The sequence below is a fragment of the Callospermophilus lateralis genome, chromosome 11 (assembly GCF_048772815.1).
Source record: "Callospermophilus lateralis isolate mCalLat2 chromosome 11, mCalLat2.hap1, whole genome shotgun sequence".
Classification (NCBI taxonomy): Eukaryota; Metazoa; Chordata; class Mammalia; order Rodentia; family Sciuridae; genus Callospermophilus; species Callospermophilus lateralis.
In genome coordinates this window covers 89,483,790-89,501,800 of record NC_135315.1, presented here as the reverse complement: position 1 = coordinate 89,501,800, position 18,011 = coordinate 89,483,790, and the positions used below count along the sequence as shown (strand labels likewise).

At 40.7% G+C, this 18,011-nt stretch overlaps 1 protein-coding gene across 1 annotated transcript in view; it reads left to right on the top strand.

The window, feature by feature from the left end:
• Positions 1 to 8,983: 8,983 nt before the first annotated feature.
• LOC143410666 (A-kinase anchor protein 9-like) overlaps positions 8,984 to 18,011 on the top strand; it is an 88,756-nt gene continuing 79,728 nt past the window's right edge. The window contains 3 exon segments of the mRNA XM_076871462.1: positions 8,984 to 8,992; positions 12,074 to 12,221; positions 13,497 to 13,548. Coding sequence (XP_076727577.2) covers positions 8,984 to 8,992; positions 12,074 to 12,221; positions 13,497 to 13,548 — 209 coding nt within the window.

Sequence of the window (18,011 nt, the reverse complement as noted above, 5' to 3'; positions counted from 1 at the left end):
GAAAGCCCGCGGCGGCGGCTCCCATGGGTCAAGTTTGCGGCCGCCCGCGCCCTGGCTGCACTGGAGGACACCAGGCGCTGGGAGGCTCGGCCTTGCGCGGTGGCGCCAAGTGGGGAAAAGTTTACAGGAGCGCTGCGGGGGCTCCCGCGACCTGACGCCCGCTCCCTCTGCGGCGCCTGGTCACGCCCAGGCCCCACCCCCTCCGACCGCCCCCCCCACCCCACCCCCTCCGACCGCCCCCCCCACCCCACCCCCTCCGACCGCCCCCCCCACCCCACCCCCTCCGACCGCCCCCCCCACCCCACCCCCTCCGACCGCCCCCCCCACCCCACCCCCTCCGACCGCCCCCCCCACCCCCCCCCCCCCCCCCCGCGTCCCTGTCACGAGCCGCCTCCTCCTACCCCACGCCCGGAGCCGCCTCCTCCTCCGACCCCACGGGTCGCCTGGGGAAAACGCCTTGGGGCTCCTGGGGCGGGTCGAGGAGCAAGAGTCCAGGGAAGACGCTAGGTGCGCCCGGAGGGTTGGGGGCGCCCAGCGGGGCGCTCCAGAGGGCAGACCTCCCACGCGGCCAGGGCCCTGGCCCTCGCCCGCCCCCTCCCCCGCGGCACTCGCCCCCGCCCCCTCCCCCGTGGAACTCGCCCCCGCCCCCTCCCCCGTGGCACTCGCCCCCGCCCCCACCCCGCGCACGCGCGGCACTCGCCCCCCGCCCCGCCCCCCGCGCACGCGCGGCACTCGCCCCCCGCCCCGCCCCCCGCGCGGCACTCGCCCCCCGCCCCGCCCCCCGCGCACGCGCGGCACTCGCCCCCCGCCCCGCCCCCCGCGCGCAGCCCCCCCCCCCCCCCCCCCCCCCGCGGCGCCCTGCTACCTCCAGTGCGCAGGCCCGGGCACCCCAGCGCGCATGCCCTGGGCTCAGGAGCCGCTGCCAGCCCCCAGCCGCCCACGGGATCCTGTAGACTGCTGTGTCGGTCCTCTTGCGTCCAGACGGTGAGTTTCCTTCCTGAGCAGCGACCCGGGCGTTCTCCCGCACCGGGGCGGGCGAAGTTCCGCACCCCCACTCTGCTGCGACCTTTGCGGGCTCCTGGAGTGGGTCGAGGAACAAGTGTCCAGGTAAGACGCTAGGTGTGTTCACGGCCCTTGCCCCCCGCCACCCTAACCCCCGCGCGGCCCTCGTCCCCCGCCACCACCCCACCCCGCCGCGCGGCCCTCGTCCCCCGCCACCACCCCACCCCGCCGCGCGGCCCTCGCCCCCCGCCACCACCCCCGCCCCCCGCGCGGCCCTCGCCCCCCCGCCACCACCCCCGCCCCCCGCGCGGCCCTCGCCCCCCGCCACCACCCCCGCCCCCCGCCGCCACCCCCGCCCCCCGCGCGGCCCTCGCCCCCCGCCGCCACCCCCGCCCCCCGCGCGGCCCTCGCCCCCCGCCGCCACCCCCGCCCCCCGCGCGGCCCTCGCCCCCCGCCGCCACCCCCGCCCCCCGCGCGGCCCTCGCCCCCCGCCGCCACCCCCGCCCCCCGCGCGGCCCTCGCCCCCCGCCGCCACCCCCGCCCCCCGCGCGGCCCTCGCCCCCCGCCGCCACCCCCGCCCCCCGCGCGGCCCTCGCCCCCCGCCGCCACCCCCGCCCCCCGCGCGGCCCTCGCCCCCCGCCGCCACCCCCGCCCCCCCCGCCGCCCCCCCCGCCCCCCCCGCCCCCCGCGCGGCCCTCGCCCCCCGCCGCCACCCCCGCCCCCCGCCGCCACCCCCGCCCCCCGCCGCCGCCCCCGCCCCCCGCGCGGCCCCCGCCCCCCGCGCGGCCCTCGCCCCCCGCCGCCACCCCCGCCCCCCGCGCGGCCCTCGCCCCCCCCGCCGCCACCCCGCCCCCCGCCGCCACCCCGCCACCCCGCCGCCGCCGCCCTCGCCCCCCGCCGCCGCCGCCCTCGCCCGCCGCCGCCCTCGCCCGCCGCCGCCCTCGCCCGCCGCCGCCCTCGCCCGCCGCCGCCCTCGCCCCCCGCCGCCCTCGCCCCCCGCCGCCCTCGCCGCCCTCGCCCCCCGCCGCCCTCGCCCCCCGCCGCCACCCCAGCCCCCGCGCGGCCCTCGCCCCCCCGCCCCCGCCTCCCCCTTCCGCTACCCCCTTCTCCCCCACCCACTTCCCCCGCCACCCTCCCCCTGCGCCCTCGCTGGCTTTGTCCTCGGGCTCCGACAAGGAAGAGAATGGGAAGCCCCGGTCCTCCACCCAGTCCTGCCCCAGAGCGCTGGCGGCCTGAGGGTCTCCGCCTGGCTCGCCTTCTATGGCGCCCTCTTCCCGGATTGCACTGGATCTTAAAGTGTAAGTAGGGTTTTCCAGGCATAGGTCGAGGAGAGAAGGAATAGAAAGATATTTCTGAAGCAATGCAGTGTGCACAAAGAAACAGACATCAAAAAGTTTAATGTGTGACAGCAGCGAGCAGTAACATGTATTTGATTTATTTAGTGTGGTTAGGGTATGGTCACAGGTCAAGCTGGGGTAGGTGGAAGTGTCTCATGTGTTTGTATAGAGAATTTAGGGCTTAGCCTCCTGAAGCAGAAGGGGGAGAGTGTAGTCTTTTGTTTTGGAGAATGTGGTCTGGGAGCAGTATGGATAGTGACTTAGTTGGGGAAGAAGGGAGCACTGCCTCTTAAGAGATAAGTTACAAGAGAGAATTACAATAGTCTGGGACAGAGTCCTGAAAGTAGCGAAGATAGAGGGGAGTTAACAGTTCTGCTGGATATTTGAAGGTCAAATGGATGAAAGTTGGTGAGTAGATGGTGGGAAGTAAGAGATGGTAGTAGTCCAGAACGATTGGAAGTTTCTCTGAAAGTTTGTTGGTTATGAATGATTGTGTAGCTGTGGGGCATGACTCATTCTGCCTTGGGGATGGCTAGCTAGGCTTTCTGGAAGAGGAAATGTTTGAGTTCAATTTAGATTGTCTCTTTTTCTAAGTGGTTCTCGGTCTTGCCTATAATCTATTTTAGAGTTTATTCAACTAGAAAACACTAACTGCTTAGTATGCCAGTAATGAATATTTAATATGTTTTTTACATTTTAATTGTGGCAAAATCTATACACTATAAAATCTGTTTTAACCATAGTTAAGTAACATTAGATACATTTACATTGTTGTATAATATTACCACTGCCATGTTTTCATCTTGCAGAACTGAAACTACTCATTAAACAATAACTGCCCATTCCTTTCGGCACCCCACCACATGGCGAACATGATTTTTCTTTCTGTCTATGGATTTGACTACTCTGTGTATTTCATATAGACGGTATCTTGCAGGATTTATCTTCTTGTAATTGACTTATTTCAACTAGCATGTCCTCAAAATTTATTCATATTGTAGCATATGTCAGAATTTACTTCTTTCCAAAGGTACCATAATATTCTGTTATGTGTATATATTACGTTGCATTTTAGTCCCTCCATTGATGAACACTATTGCTGCTTCTACTTGTTGTTTGCTCTTGTGTAAAATGCTGCTGTGAACATTGGTGTGCAAATATCTTAAGTTCCTACTTTCAATTCTTTGGAGTATGTACTCAGAATATTCCATGATAATAATATTCCAATATGCCATAGTCCTGATATTTATAACAGTTAAATATTCTGAGTGAAAAATAATGCCAGTTTCACTTTTTTTTTACTTATTGTCTTTGATGAAGCAGTAAACATTAATTTTATTAAATTTCAGTCTTCAATCACACATTGAAAAATGTGTGATGTAGAGAAATATGCTCAAAGAACTTCTGTACATGAAATTACTATAGTTGTCTTGAGGAAAAGCTCTCTTGTCCCATTGTCTTTATGGGTAAACTGCTGCTTCTCTTTTTCCTTTCTCCTCTTTTTCTTTCTTTCCCCCTCACTCTTGCTTTAGTGGAACTCCATTTTTACTTGAAGGGAAGAGTGAAAACTATGGTTATTAAGAAGGTAGGTAGTTATTTGGCAGATATTTTCTTGAAAACAAAGCAAGTCTGTTACTTCAAGGAAGATAATAGTATTTGTTGTTTATTTATTTTTCGGATGGAAAATCAGAATATTTGAAAACATACTATTTATCACTGTGAGCTTGACAGGTTTCCCAGTATTTAAAAACTCTATTTTAGGTTTATTAATGATATTAACAAATGTGATTTTGATAGTATATAAGGAACTGTATCTACATTTGGAAGATATGCATAACTCAGGGTACTAGTGTTTTTCAAATGATCATTATCTAACCAAATCATATGTGAGTAAAAGTTTCTTTTAAATAGACAAAAGAATTTTAATAGAATACAAAAAGTTATGGATGTTTTCAGATTTCATATTGCAGCCTACGCTAAAGGTACACCTACTTGTCAAATTTTAGTTTAATATAAAGAATATGAGCAATTATCTGAAAAGGCTGTTAAAATACTCCTTGTTCCAACTATGTATCTATGTGAGGCTGAATTTTTATCATGACTTAACAAAAACAATATAAAAATTTGAATGCAGAAGCAGATAAGAGAATCCAGCTATATTCTGTTAAGCTAAACATTAGAGATTTATAAAAAATGTAATACAATACCACTTTCTTATCATATTTGTTTTGTTTGAAAAATATTTTTTATGAAAGTATGTTATTTTAATATGTAATGCATTCATTGATATTTAATTAATTTCTTAAATTTTTTTTTGTAGTTGTAGATGGATAGCATGCCTTTATTTTATTTATTTGTTTTTATCCAGTGCTGAGGATTGAACCTCACACATGCTAGGCAAGCGCTTTGCCACTGAGCTACAGCCCCCAGCCCAATTTATTTATTCTTTTTTGATAGTGGGGATTGAACTCAGGCACAATCTTCCCTGAGCTACATTTTAGTCCAGCTCTTTTTAGTTTGTATTCTGAGACAGGGTCTCCCTAATAGTCTGGGCTGGCTGGAATGTACTATCTTCCTGCCTCAGCCTCTCAAGTTGCTTGGATTACAGGCATGCACCATAATGCATATTATAATATGAATTAGTAAATATTTTATATATTTTTGAGTTTTAATATTTGATGTAGTATCAGTTATATTGCACATACAAAAGCTCTTTTGGTATAATTAATTTGTGTGTGGGGGTGTTGGGGATTGAACTCTAGGCCTTGCTAATCAGGTGCCCTAACATGGGATCCTCAATATTTGGGGGTCGGGGACAGAGTCTTGTTATGTTGCTGTGGTTGGTCTCTAGCTTCTGGACTTGAGCCATCCTAGTGGCTCAACCTGTGAGTAGCTGGGTTTATAGGTATACACCACCATGCCCTAAGGAATCATCAGTTTTTAAGAGAGGTCTCAGAAGTTTGAAACCTTTGAATATAATTTACAGTGGATTGAAATAATATTCTAAGGAAATCCTTTAATTCCTGACTTATTTGAAAATCTTTATAAAAATAATACAGAAGAAAAGAGAAATGCTTTGTTTATATTTTTTATTATACTGAGTTGTATTGTTAGATACTTAATAGGTGTCTGGCCCTGCACTAAACATGGCACTTACATTATTTCCACTAACTTTTATCCTGTAGCAGTTATCTCAGTTTTATAAATCAGGGGAGTAAGGCACAGAAAAGTTAAGTAATTGGCTCAGATTTACTTAAGAGCCAAGTTTTAGCTCTAGTTTAAGTTAGAAGCAAAAGCCCTAGCCTTTCATCATCATGCTCTTCCATCTCACAGAGAAGTGTATGCTATAAATCAGCACTGAATGCACTCTACAAATCAGTCATTAGAAGAAAAATTTCAGAATTTGGTTATCTGACATGATCGATGATACAAGCATGGAGCAGTGGCTGCTGATCCTGCCCGAACTTTCTTTTCTAATTTTTGGTGATGCTATGGATGATCCCTGCATGCTAGGGATCTACCACTGAACTGTGCCCCAGCTTCTACCCCCGTGTTTATTTCCTCTCTCCCTCCCTTCTCTCCCCTCTCCTGCCTTCTTTGCTCCTTTCTTTCTGTCAATTTTACCAAAACTATTTACTAGAAGGGTGTTATTTCTTTTTAAACAATTAATAGAATATGTTATGTGAAATCCTACAAATAAAACATGGAAAGACAACTGATATCTTGATGCACATTAAGAGAAACTATTCCAGTGACAAATATTACATATAGCCAATATAACAAAAAGGACTTGGACTTTATTTACAGGTCACTTCATTGAAAAAGTAATTAGTATTTTAAGAGATGTTTTTGCCTTTAAAGAAATAAATCTTAATAAAAGTAGTATGTGAAAACAAAATGATTTAAAAATCCAAAATACTTTAGATTTGATTCTTGTATACCCTGAAATAGTTGCTTTCCTGTTTGCTTTTTTTCTTTATGTTTTTTTTTAACCCAAGCCATAGTTTTCTACTGTTTCATAGAGACAATCTTTAGAAGGTGATTCCTTCAGAACTTTGCAACAGACTGTATGTAAGTCTGTAGGCTTAATTTTTTATGGATTACCAGTAGTTAGTATATGAATCTCTAGCTCAAGGTTGGGGAGATTTACAGGATGACTTTAGTTTAAAGGCCTCTGCTTGAGGTAGTTGCTTTTATTATTATTATTATTTTTTTTCATTTCATTCAGGGGTGTAGAAACTTAGGTTGTGTGACAGCGTTGTTTTGACACTGAGAGGGAAATAGAAATGAAGTTGAAGTCAGGTGAAAATGAGCAGAATAGCAGTTTCTCTGAGCCCAGGCTCCTGGGTTATTATGCTGCGGGCATTATGTGACTGAAAAGAAAGCCTGCATGAAAGCATACATTTCAGAAAAGGGAAAGCTATGCAAACCAATTTCTCTGCAACAGAGCGTGTGTTGTTACTTGTTGTGATTTCAGTTTGGGATGGTGATAATAGCAGAATGTGTTCTTGGGCCCTCTCTTTTGGGATCAAAAAGCAGAACACTTTGGTTCTTCTTGGTGGTTTGCTAACTAAGAGCCTCACAAACCTTGCTCACAAGATTGAGAAACTCAGCTTTCTACTACTCAATTTTAAAATTGTCTTGATAAATTTATTTTGAAATTAATAATATGATCATATGTTACAATTATAGATCCCTTAATAAAGAAATATATGAGTATACATTTATTACGGTGCATTATACTTATTAAACTTTCATTGTTTTAGCTAACCTTTTTGCTATCCCAGTAGAAATGGAAATAAGAGTGCCTATTTTAGTAACCAAAAGCAGAGAAAAAAAGATGTTGTTCTTTTTGATTTTTTTGGTCTTCATTAACTCAAGCTTTATGCCCACATTTCTTTTTGACTTTCATACTGTGCCCTGAATCAGTCTTTCTTTCACACAACACTACTGTGGCTGGTATACACTTGGTGCTTATCTTTCAGAATCGTGTTCTATAAATAGGCTTTGACAGGGGGCAAATTTAAACTGTTGTAAAGATTGCCTATTTATTTCTAAAACTATATTCTGTGGTAGAATCAAATTGCTAGTTGTGTGAAGGAGTTTTTAAAATGAGGGACAGATGATGAGAACTTATGGATAGTTACATAGTTAAAAAAAAAAAAAAAAGAATATGATCATTGATTGTACTCCCTGCCGAATAGCTTTTTATTCCAATGATAATTAATAAAAAGTTCCTGTATATATGAAAATGAGTTTTGTGAGTAGATGATAATATATTGAATGAAATGGGGGGGGGGTCCTAATAGTATAAATGTTGTGGTCCCGGACTGTTCCTCTTACTTATGTAATTTGAAAAGAGTTAGGGAGCTCCAAAATAGGATGTGATGGATAATGTGTTTTGTTAACTCTTAGGTCAAAATGTCTTTTCTTAATGTGGATACATTTCTAAGATGAATGGTTAGTATGTTCTTGTTTCCTTTTCAAAGACTGAGTAGATGACAAATTTAGGTCATGTCCTTATTGTGAACAAGAAAACATACTTTTGGTATCTACCTGAAGCTTTTTCTCCTCTTAGCTTTTTCAATGTATTTGGGAAATATATGACTGTTACTAAAATCGTGTGTGGGAGGATAATTAGTATTCTGTTTTCTTCTTATGTGAAATTGCTGCTTTATAATGGGGAAAAAAACACCTAAGTGTAACTTCAGACTAGGAGGAGAAGGGTATTGTGTGAACTGAAGTTTTTACTCTCAGTTTTGGCATGATACTGTAGAAATTGATAATTTTTCTTTAGTTAGTCTGAGGATTTTTAGTGGGAAATGCTTTTTGACATGAGTACATTGGTTATTTTATTTTATTTAATTTTTTTCTTTTAGTTATCAATGGACCTTTATTTATTTATATGTGGTGCTGAGAATCGAACCCAGTGCTTCACGCATGCTAGACAAGTGCTGATCACTGAGCCACAACCACACTCCTACATTGGTTATTTTACAAAGAGGTTTATGACAGAACTGAGGGACTAAAGCCTTTTTCTTAAGCTTAAAAGTCATGGTTCCAAGCAGATTTATGAACAATAATGAGCCAGTATGGTCAGAGTCATTAGAAAGATTTGAACAAAATATGGTGTGAACATACGACAACTATTATAGCTTTGAGGAGTTGGGAAGGAAAAGAAGAGAAAAGGATATTCTAAAACCTTTAGAGCGTTAGAGAAGAATGGGATGGGGTTACTCCTATAAACTCAGAATTCACTGAACTATGTATTTGATAAGTGGACACATAAGAATTATTCCAAACAGCTCTAGTCATGGTGCAATTTATATTAAACACTGTTCTAGGTTTTGGGGAAGGAGTTAAAAAAGATATCCAAATGTAATCCTATTTCAGTGTTTTTTTGGGGTAAGGTTACCTTATGAGCAACCCAAATAACATTTGGTTCAAGCCCCAGTTGTGGAAGCCAGTTACAATGGCAGACTGATGCTTTGTTCATTCTGTTTTCTTTTTCTTCCCCATGACTAGCCATTTTGGAAGTTATTCATTTTGTTAATGTAAAGTTACACTTTATACCTCTCCCCGGTAATATTTGTTGGCCTGCCAGCTAACCGCAGAAATTTTTGGGACAACAGTGGTCAATGAGAATGTCAGAGGTACTTAATTTCTTCCATGGCTAACTAGGTTTTAGTAAGGAAAAGGAAACTTGAAAGATATTGGGTGGTTTGCTTTAACTTGTAGTATAATGTATAAGATGGCTTTTCTACAAAGTGTTATATACCTAAGGAATTGATGTTTGTTGTCTGTTTTGGAATTTGGTATGTTAGAGTAATTCAGCTCAGTACCGTCCAATAGAAGTAAAATATGAGCTGCATATTTTAGGTAATGTAAAATTTCCAGTAGATGCATAGGAGTGTGAAAGGAAATAGGTGAAATTAATTTTAATATTTTAACACAAAGATAAAAACATTTGAACATGTAATATAAAAAATTGAGATATTTTACATACTTTTTAAAACTGTGTCTTCAAAGTTAGTGTATATTTTACATCCTAGTATGGACTAGTCACATTTTAAATATTCATTGTTCTCATGTGTCTAGTGGCTACTACTGCATGAGATCTTGTAGCCTTAGTGCTTGAGTAGTGGCCACAATTCCTATTTGCTTTTCTTAAATGTAAAAATACTAAAGGAGCCAAGACTTCAGCAGAAAACCAAGTTTTGCACAAATTCAATATTTAAGTTTACAGCATACTTTTTTAGTATTGGCAGTGTACTAAAATTGCTCATTAGAAACCATGACATAGTAGCTTTGTGGTAATGCAGATATTTGGTTGTATTTCCCATATTTAGAAATTCCACTCCTGATCAGTAATAGATGGTATAGGTCCAAACAAAATAGATTAGTAGTATTTAAAAGGCAAATAATTATACTTAGCCTACAGATTTTAAGGAATGAAATCACATATTTATCCTTAATAATAAAGAACATGGGCTGGGGTTGTGGCTCAGTGATAGAGTGCTTGCCTGGCATGCACAAGGCACTGGGTTCAATCCTCAGCACCTCATAAATGTAAAATAAAGATATTGTGTCCACCTAAAGACTTAAGAATAAATATTAAAAAAATAAAGAACGTAAGTGGCTAAATCCAATTTTATTTATTTATTTATTTATTTATTTATAGCTAAGTCCAATTTTAATCCCAAAAAAGAAGCAGTGGAAATATTTACACGGATTTGAGGTACATAATTAAATTGATAAATCTCCTTTTAGTGTCTACTGTGTATCAGGCATTGTTAAGATGTTTAAAGGTTAAAATAATAAATCGACCTAGTCTCAAGGATCTCATCTTTAAGGATTTATTTAGTTACTTTCACAGTGGTATTTTTCATCTGATTGAAACTGAGAAGAAAAATTTGGGGGTGATTGAAAGAATTAAAGTATACACTTTTTTTGGATGTTTCACAGTGAAGACTGTTTAATTTAGGTACTTGTTCTTTTTAAAATTTTTTTTAATATTTATTTTTTAGTTTTTTTTAGGTGGACATACAATATCTTTATTTTATTTTTATGTGGTGCCGAGAATCGAACCCAGTACCTCGCATATGCTAGGCGAGCGCGCTACCACTTGAGCCACATCTCCAGCCCCTAGGTACTTGTTCTATAGCATACTTGGTTAACTTCTTTGTGTGCATTTTAAATAAGTATTATATGGTACTGAGAGGGACAGAATGTTGAGTGCCCCAGAGCCAAGTTTGTAAAATGCTGTCCTTTTGTCTGTGACCTGTGATTATGTTGCTACATTGCTATTCCTGTTGATCCATTGATCATACTGATGAACTTGATGTACGTTTTGACTAAGTTGTTGATGCTGTTGTTTTGTCTGATTTTTTTTTATACAAGTTACACTGCTCTTGTAAATATACTTCAGTATGTCATTCTAGGATACTACCATATGTCAGCATTGCGCTGGGTATTAACAGAATTGTTTGGCTGAAAAGTAGATGGATATATGCCTGATCATTTAAGAGTAAAACATAATTCACATGAGGAGAGTATGATTTTTTCTACTTTTTGTTTTTGGGGAGAGTGAGGGGCAGGGGTCAGGGGGTGAAGAGAGAATGAAGAGAAATGATTAGTTAACCAGCATTTATTTATTGTTTTTTTAAAATGGAAAGTTTTTGAAGATTGATGCCTTTTCTCATCAGTAACAAACGTGTATGTCCTCTATTCTGTTGTGCCAGCAGTGCTTAAGTTGGTAAGTTGAGCAACTTGGTAGGGAACATGTGTACCTCATTTTTTTCTGTGGGGTTGCAAGGAGTGAAGAGGATGAGAAAAAGAAGACATCTTTCATATTTTTATGTCATTGTTGGCTGGTTTGGGTGTCCAACCCTTGAAACAGTGTTCTAACAACAGCAGTGGCTTCACAGTGCAGACTATTGGGCTAGAGGTGAAGCTCAGTGGTAGAGCACTTGCCTAGTAGGTGTGAGGCCTTGGGTTCAACCCCAGTATATCTATCTCTCTCTCTCTCTCTCTCTCTCTCTCTCTCTCTCTCACACACACACACACACACACACACACACAGATTATTGTCACTTCATTTCATGAAGTCAATACATGAGCTATAAGGAGAGAAGGATAATCTCTGTGTAGTTTTTAAGGGAAGTGAGTTTAGTGGAGCTAATTAAAGTCTTTGTAGGTGGGACTTCAGTGCAGATTTACCTGGAGTCTAGGCACATGCTCTTTGTATGCTGGTATTTCCAGTTGGGTTCATTATTCGTTGGAGAATGTGTGGACCTGGTGATGATTCTTGAGGTGTAGAGTTTAGAGAATTATTGCTGAAACTAGAAAATGGGCCAAAAGTATTCTGTGAGGGTATAACTATTTAATATACCACTCCATCTTCTTTGTCTAATTTTTTTAATCTCATTTCGAACCTACATACCAAGTAAATACACTGCTAATAATTTACATGTTTATCTAATCACCTCCACCAAAATGTAAGCTCAAAGAAGTTAGAGATCTTATTTTCAGGCTCATTTTGTATTCCAATGCCTAAATATTGCCTGGCAGGTAAGTGCTTAGTATGTGTTTATTGTTATAACCTACCAGAATTGGGGTATAGTTTCACAGTTGAGATGATATATGTAATTTTCCTTAACTACAATATTTTATGAAGATAGGCTTCCAAGAGGAGCTTTGCTAACGCAAATTTGCTATATCTTTTCCTTTCCTAGGGTGATTGTGTTGTTACAGTACTGCTTGCTGAAGAGGACAAAGTTGAAGATGATGTAGTTTTTTACCTGGTATTTTCGGGTTCTACCCTCCATCACCGTACAAGTACCCGGAAGGTCAGTTCTGATACTTTGGAGACCATTGCTCCTGGTAAGTATTTGGGATCTTTTTTAGCCTTTACTAGTTCTTGAATATTTTTGTTCTCTGTTCTTTACTATAGAGTAATATTAAGAGTGAACCAGAGTGATTCAGATTTTTAAATACATAGGTGCTCTATTTTGTTAATCTTGTTTGTTCCAAAGAAGTGTGAACCTAATTAGAAATAAATGAAATAAAGTGTTATTATTTGAAAAATAAAAATCAGGATCAGCAAAAATATTAATTTATTGTAATGTTGAAATTTTGGAAATACTAAAACGTGGTAGAAGATATGAATTCTCATGGGCATACAGATTTTATTCTGAATTTCATGGTGGTAAAACTAAAAAATAAAACACAAGCAGTTATGCATTTCTCATATCTAGGATGAAAAAACCTGCAAAACTTTTTATGAAGCCAAATTTGCCCCAAATTCATAAGTTATGGTTCCTTGTGGAATGAAAGCATAATCACTATTGTATTTTTAAATTTAATAGAATTAAAAGATGTTTACTTAATAAAAATTTTTATGAAGTTATGAGGACAATGCTACTTCTAACAGAAAGGGGTGATCCGGTAATGCTTATCTCTTGGCCTGTTCTAGCCTTTGAAGATATATTGATTTGTATTTGGAGATGAGCTTCTATCCTCAGTTGACCTTGCTTTAAAGTTAACAATAAACCAGTTTTCATCAGAATTCAGAAGAGTGTATAGTTAGAGGGAACCTCTAAAAATGCCAACAGCTTAACTGTTACCATCTAGAGAATGATTAGACTGTCAATCTTTTTTATGAGTTCCACTTTGTTGGTGTAGGTGTTGAAAGGTTAATTTGTTTGTGAAGCACTTTGAATATCTGTTTTTTTTGCCAGTATTGGATCAGGTTGCCATTTTCATTCCAGCGACATTTCATATAAATTATCTTTATGTCTGATACCTACCAAATTCTGAAAATTATGCCACAATTAAGAACTAAGATTATGACTACTGAAAGTTTTATTTACCTTCTTGCATTGCAAAAGTTATTTTGAAAAATATGGGATATAAAATTTGAGACAGGAAGATTTCTCCCAAACTGTTAGGGATAAGAAATAAAAAATAGTGGTCAGCATAGATACTGATTCCCCGCCCCCCAGGAGTATTAGGTATTTTTTATAATTTAGACTGCCAGTTATCTTGTTTGCTGCGATGTGCATTATATTGGAAAAGGTATATCTGGAACTTGAGGTCTGCTGTCTAGCAGATACCATTCATTACCATTGCTAAAAATGTATTATATGTTGGTGATAGGGAGAAACTGGGTAGAATCAGTCTGTGACTGGGCTCTTAGAAAGGAATGGAGGTAAGTTTTATTAACTAATTATTTCTGAATTAGAAAAACTTTAAAGTTAAAGGTGTGTGTCTTTATATGTATATATGTGTACGTATGTACCTAGAAAGGAGCATCTTAATTAGATAGTAGAATAATGTGAGTAGTTAGGGAAGGGCAAGTAGGACAGGGATACAATCCTGGGTTTTAGCCATGATAATAATAAACCTCAGCAGAGTCCAGTACTTTGATGGAGAGAGATGTGCTTGGAATCTTCCTTAGAAGGGTCCTTAAATTAGGAAGGTAGCAGGCGATTACTTTTCTTGGAAACATAAACCAACTGAACTTACAATGACAGCTGGGGTTCTAAATTTATTCTAGATCCTTGTAACATTTTTTCCAGGATAACTTTCTGAACTTTAGTTTCCATTTCTTCCCTTGACTTTGGTTCTGATACCTCTTTATATGTCTCAGTACCCCCCTTTCCAAACCACACTCCTCTTGAGTGTTCATTTGTACCTGCTGACTGTGGGTGCCCTGCACTGCCATCCCAAGCCAATCAAAATGAGTATTGTGTACTCTCCTCTGCAGAACAGAGTTTTTGTCTGAATCAACAGAAATTATTCCTGACCCATTCACTTCTTCAGGCCTGTAGTAATGCCATCTCTTTCATTTTCTACTTATCAGCGTTCTTCTTATCCCCTTCCCACATTCTCTATCATGCTTGCCAGCCTTGCCAGCCATGCCCCCATTCCCCTGAATATTCTGCTACCTACCCACTTTCAGTCAGGTAGCTTAATCACAACAGATGTGAAGAAAAGATTAGAGTCCTTGAAGACTCTACTTGTGGAAGGCCAGGGAACATCTAAGTAACTCTTTAGCATGTGAGCCTCTGCTGATTAATATTTGATATTTGATTTGTAAGGATATCAGCGAGACCCCTAGTTGGTGCACTAGAAGCCAACTATTTAAGCAAAGGAGATTGCCAACTGGATCTTTCTGCTCTAGTCATCATGTATAAGTTTTCTGTTTTCTTTTCAGCTACTGACATTTGGAATAATTTGGTAATTTGTTGTGAAAGGATAGAGATAAGTGCGTTTTGGGGGTTAACTTAGTTTTCCCTCCCTTTTGTCTCTTTGCTTCTTCCCACTTGTTTGGTTTTCCTTTTCTTTCTTTCTTTTTCTGGGGATTAAACCCAGGAGCTCATACACAGCCCTTTTTATTTTGAGACAGGGTCTAAGTTACCCTTCTAGGCTTGCAGGCCTCCTGCATCAACCTCTGAGTAGCTGGGATTTACAGGTGTGCATCTCCATGGATGGCTTCAGTTTTTAATTTCTTGTTTAATCATGGAATTAATTTTTAAGGCTAGAATTAAACTGCCTTAAATCTGCTTTTGTACTTCTTAAACTTGTGCCTTCCCTTGCTCCATGTTCTTGCTCATCACGTCTCATTGAGGCTTCTTGTCTACCTTATAACAATATACAACTGCCTCCTCTCAGAATTCCATGTTCCCCTTTCCTGCTTTATGTTTTTTCATTGTACTTATCAACTTCTAACACATAATATATTTAGCTTATTTATTTTATTTTCTGCCTGCTTCTACTAAGGTTTAGTTAGGTTTATGAGGGGAATAATTTTCTTTCTTTCAGTGGTACGCGCTAAGAAGGCTTCTAGGAATTCCTGCCGCTTGATGGGATAACGTTTCTGCTGTGTTGTAATCATTCTAGTTCTCAGAAGCTGATCCTTTGGAAAGGTGAATGTACATATATCCCCCTTCTCCCTAATTTTGGGGAGAGGGGCAGAAATCATTCTCAAATTAAACACTTAGCTTGGAGCAGAAGTCTGTGTCCTCTTTCTGAAGCTAACTGATAATTTCTTTGCATCAGTTAAGCTGTATTGATAGCCTCAGGTTTCCTGTATACTGAGGGCAGTGTCAGTGTCAGATTAATCAAGATTCTTCATGGAAAGTCTACACAATAGTGTGTGCATTGTAGTTACTGGATAAATGTACGATGTCTTTTTGCTGCAGCTGCTTCTAATCAGGATGTCTCTCTCTATCCTTCTGCAAGGGCAATTCCTAATTATTTGGGCTGATTGTGTATGAAAAGAAAAAGAACTTTGTGCCTTATTCTTGTTTTTTTACATCATGCTTCATCCACATTGCTGGCTCTAATTTTTTTAGTTCTCTGGTATGTTTTACTGAAGTATTTACTGTTAGTGTTTTGAAATGTTTTAGTTTCTAAAACCCGGTGATTGATTGACCTTCAAAAGACAGCTACTTCTTGATGTTCATCTGTAAACTTTTATCAAATATTGTCTGAAATAGTAGACATTCTAAGTTTTCTTCTAAAACAAAACTTTGAATCCAGATATTACAATTATATCCCCAATGTATGTTTTCTAACTTTTTTATGTTTTCTAATAAGAACTTTCCATTTGAATAGAGACTGTAGAGAAGTGGTAAAGTTTTTTTTTTTTTTTTTTGTAATTCTTAATTTTTTTTTTATAGTTGTAGATGGACAAAATGTCTTCATTTTGTTTATTTTTATGTGGTGCTAATGATCAAGCCCAGTGCCTCAAACATGCTAGGCAGACACTCTGCCACTGAGCTACAGCCCCAACCCCGGTAAAAGCATTTTTAAAGTAACCCTTTCTTGCTTGCCTACCATAGATGGCTCTAGATGTGATTCAGTCCCCGCCCCCCCCTAAAAAAGTATGGTAAAAGTAGTAACATATTTAGGGACAGGTGAGTAGAGACATGAACTTCCTACTTTTTTTGCGTTTGAATTGTTTGAATTGAAGCATACTACTTACATAATATATAGTGATTTTTAATAAATTTTGAACACTGAAAAGAATACTTTCTTTTTTTGAAAATAAATGCTTCATTGCATTAATTAACACTAGACACAGACCGAATTTTATAATAAAATATTATATCCAAAATACTTGTGAGATGGCTGGTTCAAGAATATAATTTGCTATGAAATACAGCTTAAAATGGAAAAACATTTCTAATAATAAAAGACGTTAATTTTGTAATTAAAGAAAATATAAAACACCCGTTATTGTCTCCGAATAGTAAACGGATCCAACCTTAAATCACACTTTATTTAATTAATGATTTTCCTCTCAAGATGAAGCTAAGGTAGTTTTTTTTGAAGCCAGTATAGGATTGGTAAATAGTGTAAAGAAATCTGAGTATCCTTAGAAGGTAATTCTTAGGGGGAATATAGAGTACTATTTTATTATATTCACTTTTATCCATGAAACTGAATTTAGACAAAGCATTGATTTCAAATGCAAAATGGAGCAGGATTTTTAGTTGATTCTCCACACTGTTTTGTCAAACATGCTGGTATAGAATGTGTTATGAAATGAAATCTTTTTTCACCTTGTCAATTACTTTTAGAATTCACAGCAAGCATTCTTGTTTGACAGAAAAACTTCAAACCTTCATTAACCCCAAAATTAGACTCAGCACTTCCATATTTTTCTTCCTCTTTCAAAAGGGAAGGTACTATACAAAGAAATTTGTCATGAAAAGGAAAAACAAAAACATTTATCACAATCAGAAGTCTTCTGGATTTAATGAAAAATTGCAGCCTAGATCTCAACAACTGGACCTATAGTTAGTTATAGCATGATGTGTCTTTTATTTCATGTGAACCAAGATTCTTTTTCTAGCAGCGGATGTGCAGAGATAACCAAATTAGATAACATATTTAAAAATAAGTTGTAAGTTTTTAATTGGCCCAATCAGAGAATTCTGATTTCTTCTCCACTATCAAAGCAATCATTTATTTTTTACTGGACATTTTATAAGAGTCTCCCTATTCTGAACTACTACTGTAAGGCTACTAGACAGCTCTGAGTTTATATTTTAAAATACTTAAATTGTTATCTTTAAGTTTGTCAATACATGTAGTGCTTGTACTGCAAAAACAACAACAAACAAACCTGAGAACTACTCAGGAAAGATATCTGTTTTCTACTGTCCTAGTTATAATGTTATGAAGAAGTTATACATTTTATCACTTTGGAACTGTGAACATGGAACTGGAATATTGGGGCTTGCATTACAACAGGATTGATATCCCCCAGGGAGTATAAATTGAATCTTGGGGCTACAAAAATATAATCTTACTCTTTACATATAAAATAAAGATAGACATAATACATATATGTGTATATCAATGGTATTAAAATTTCATGAGGTGTGAAGTAGAGAAAAATGTCTAAAAAGGCTACTTGGAGGGATAATAATGAAAAAAAAATGGTTGAGAAGTCTGCCTTAGAGGTATGTAGGATGGAATATAGAAGATCACATTTTTACCATTAATTAGCTCCTTCCTTTTCCAAAATGCACATGATGCAATTCCTTCCCATGCTTGCTTCCCCCAACCCCCCACTCCCTGCTCAAATACTCCTGTGCATACAGAGATGTTTTGAAAATATACCAAATTTGTACATCTGCAAATAGAACACCAAAAACT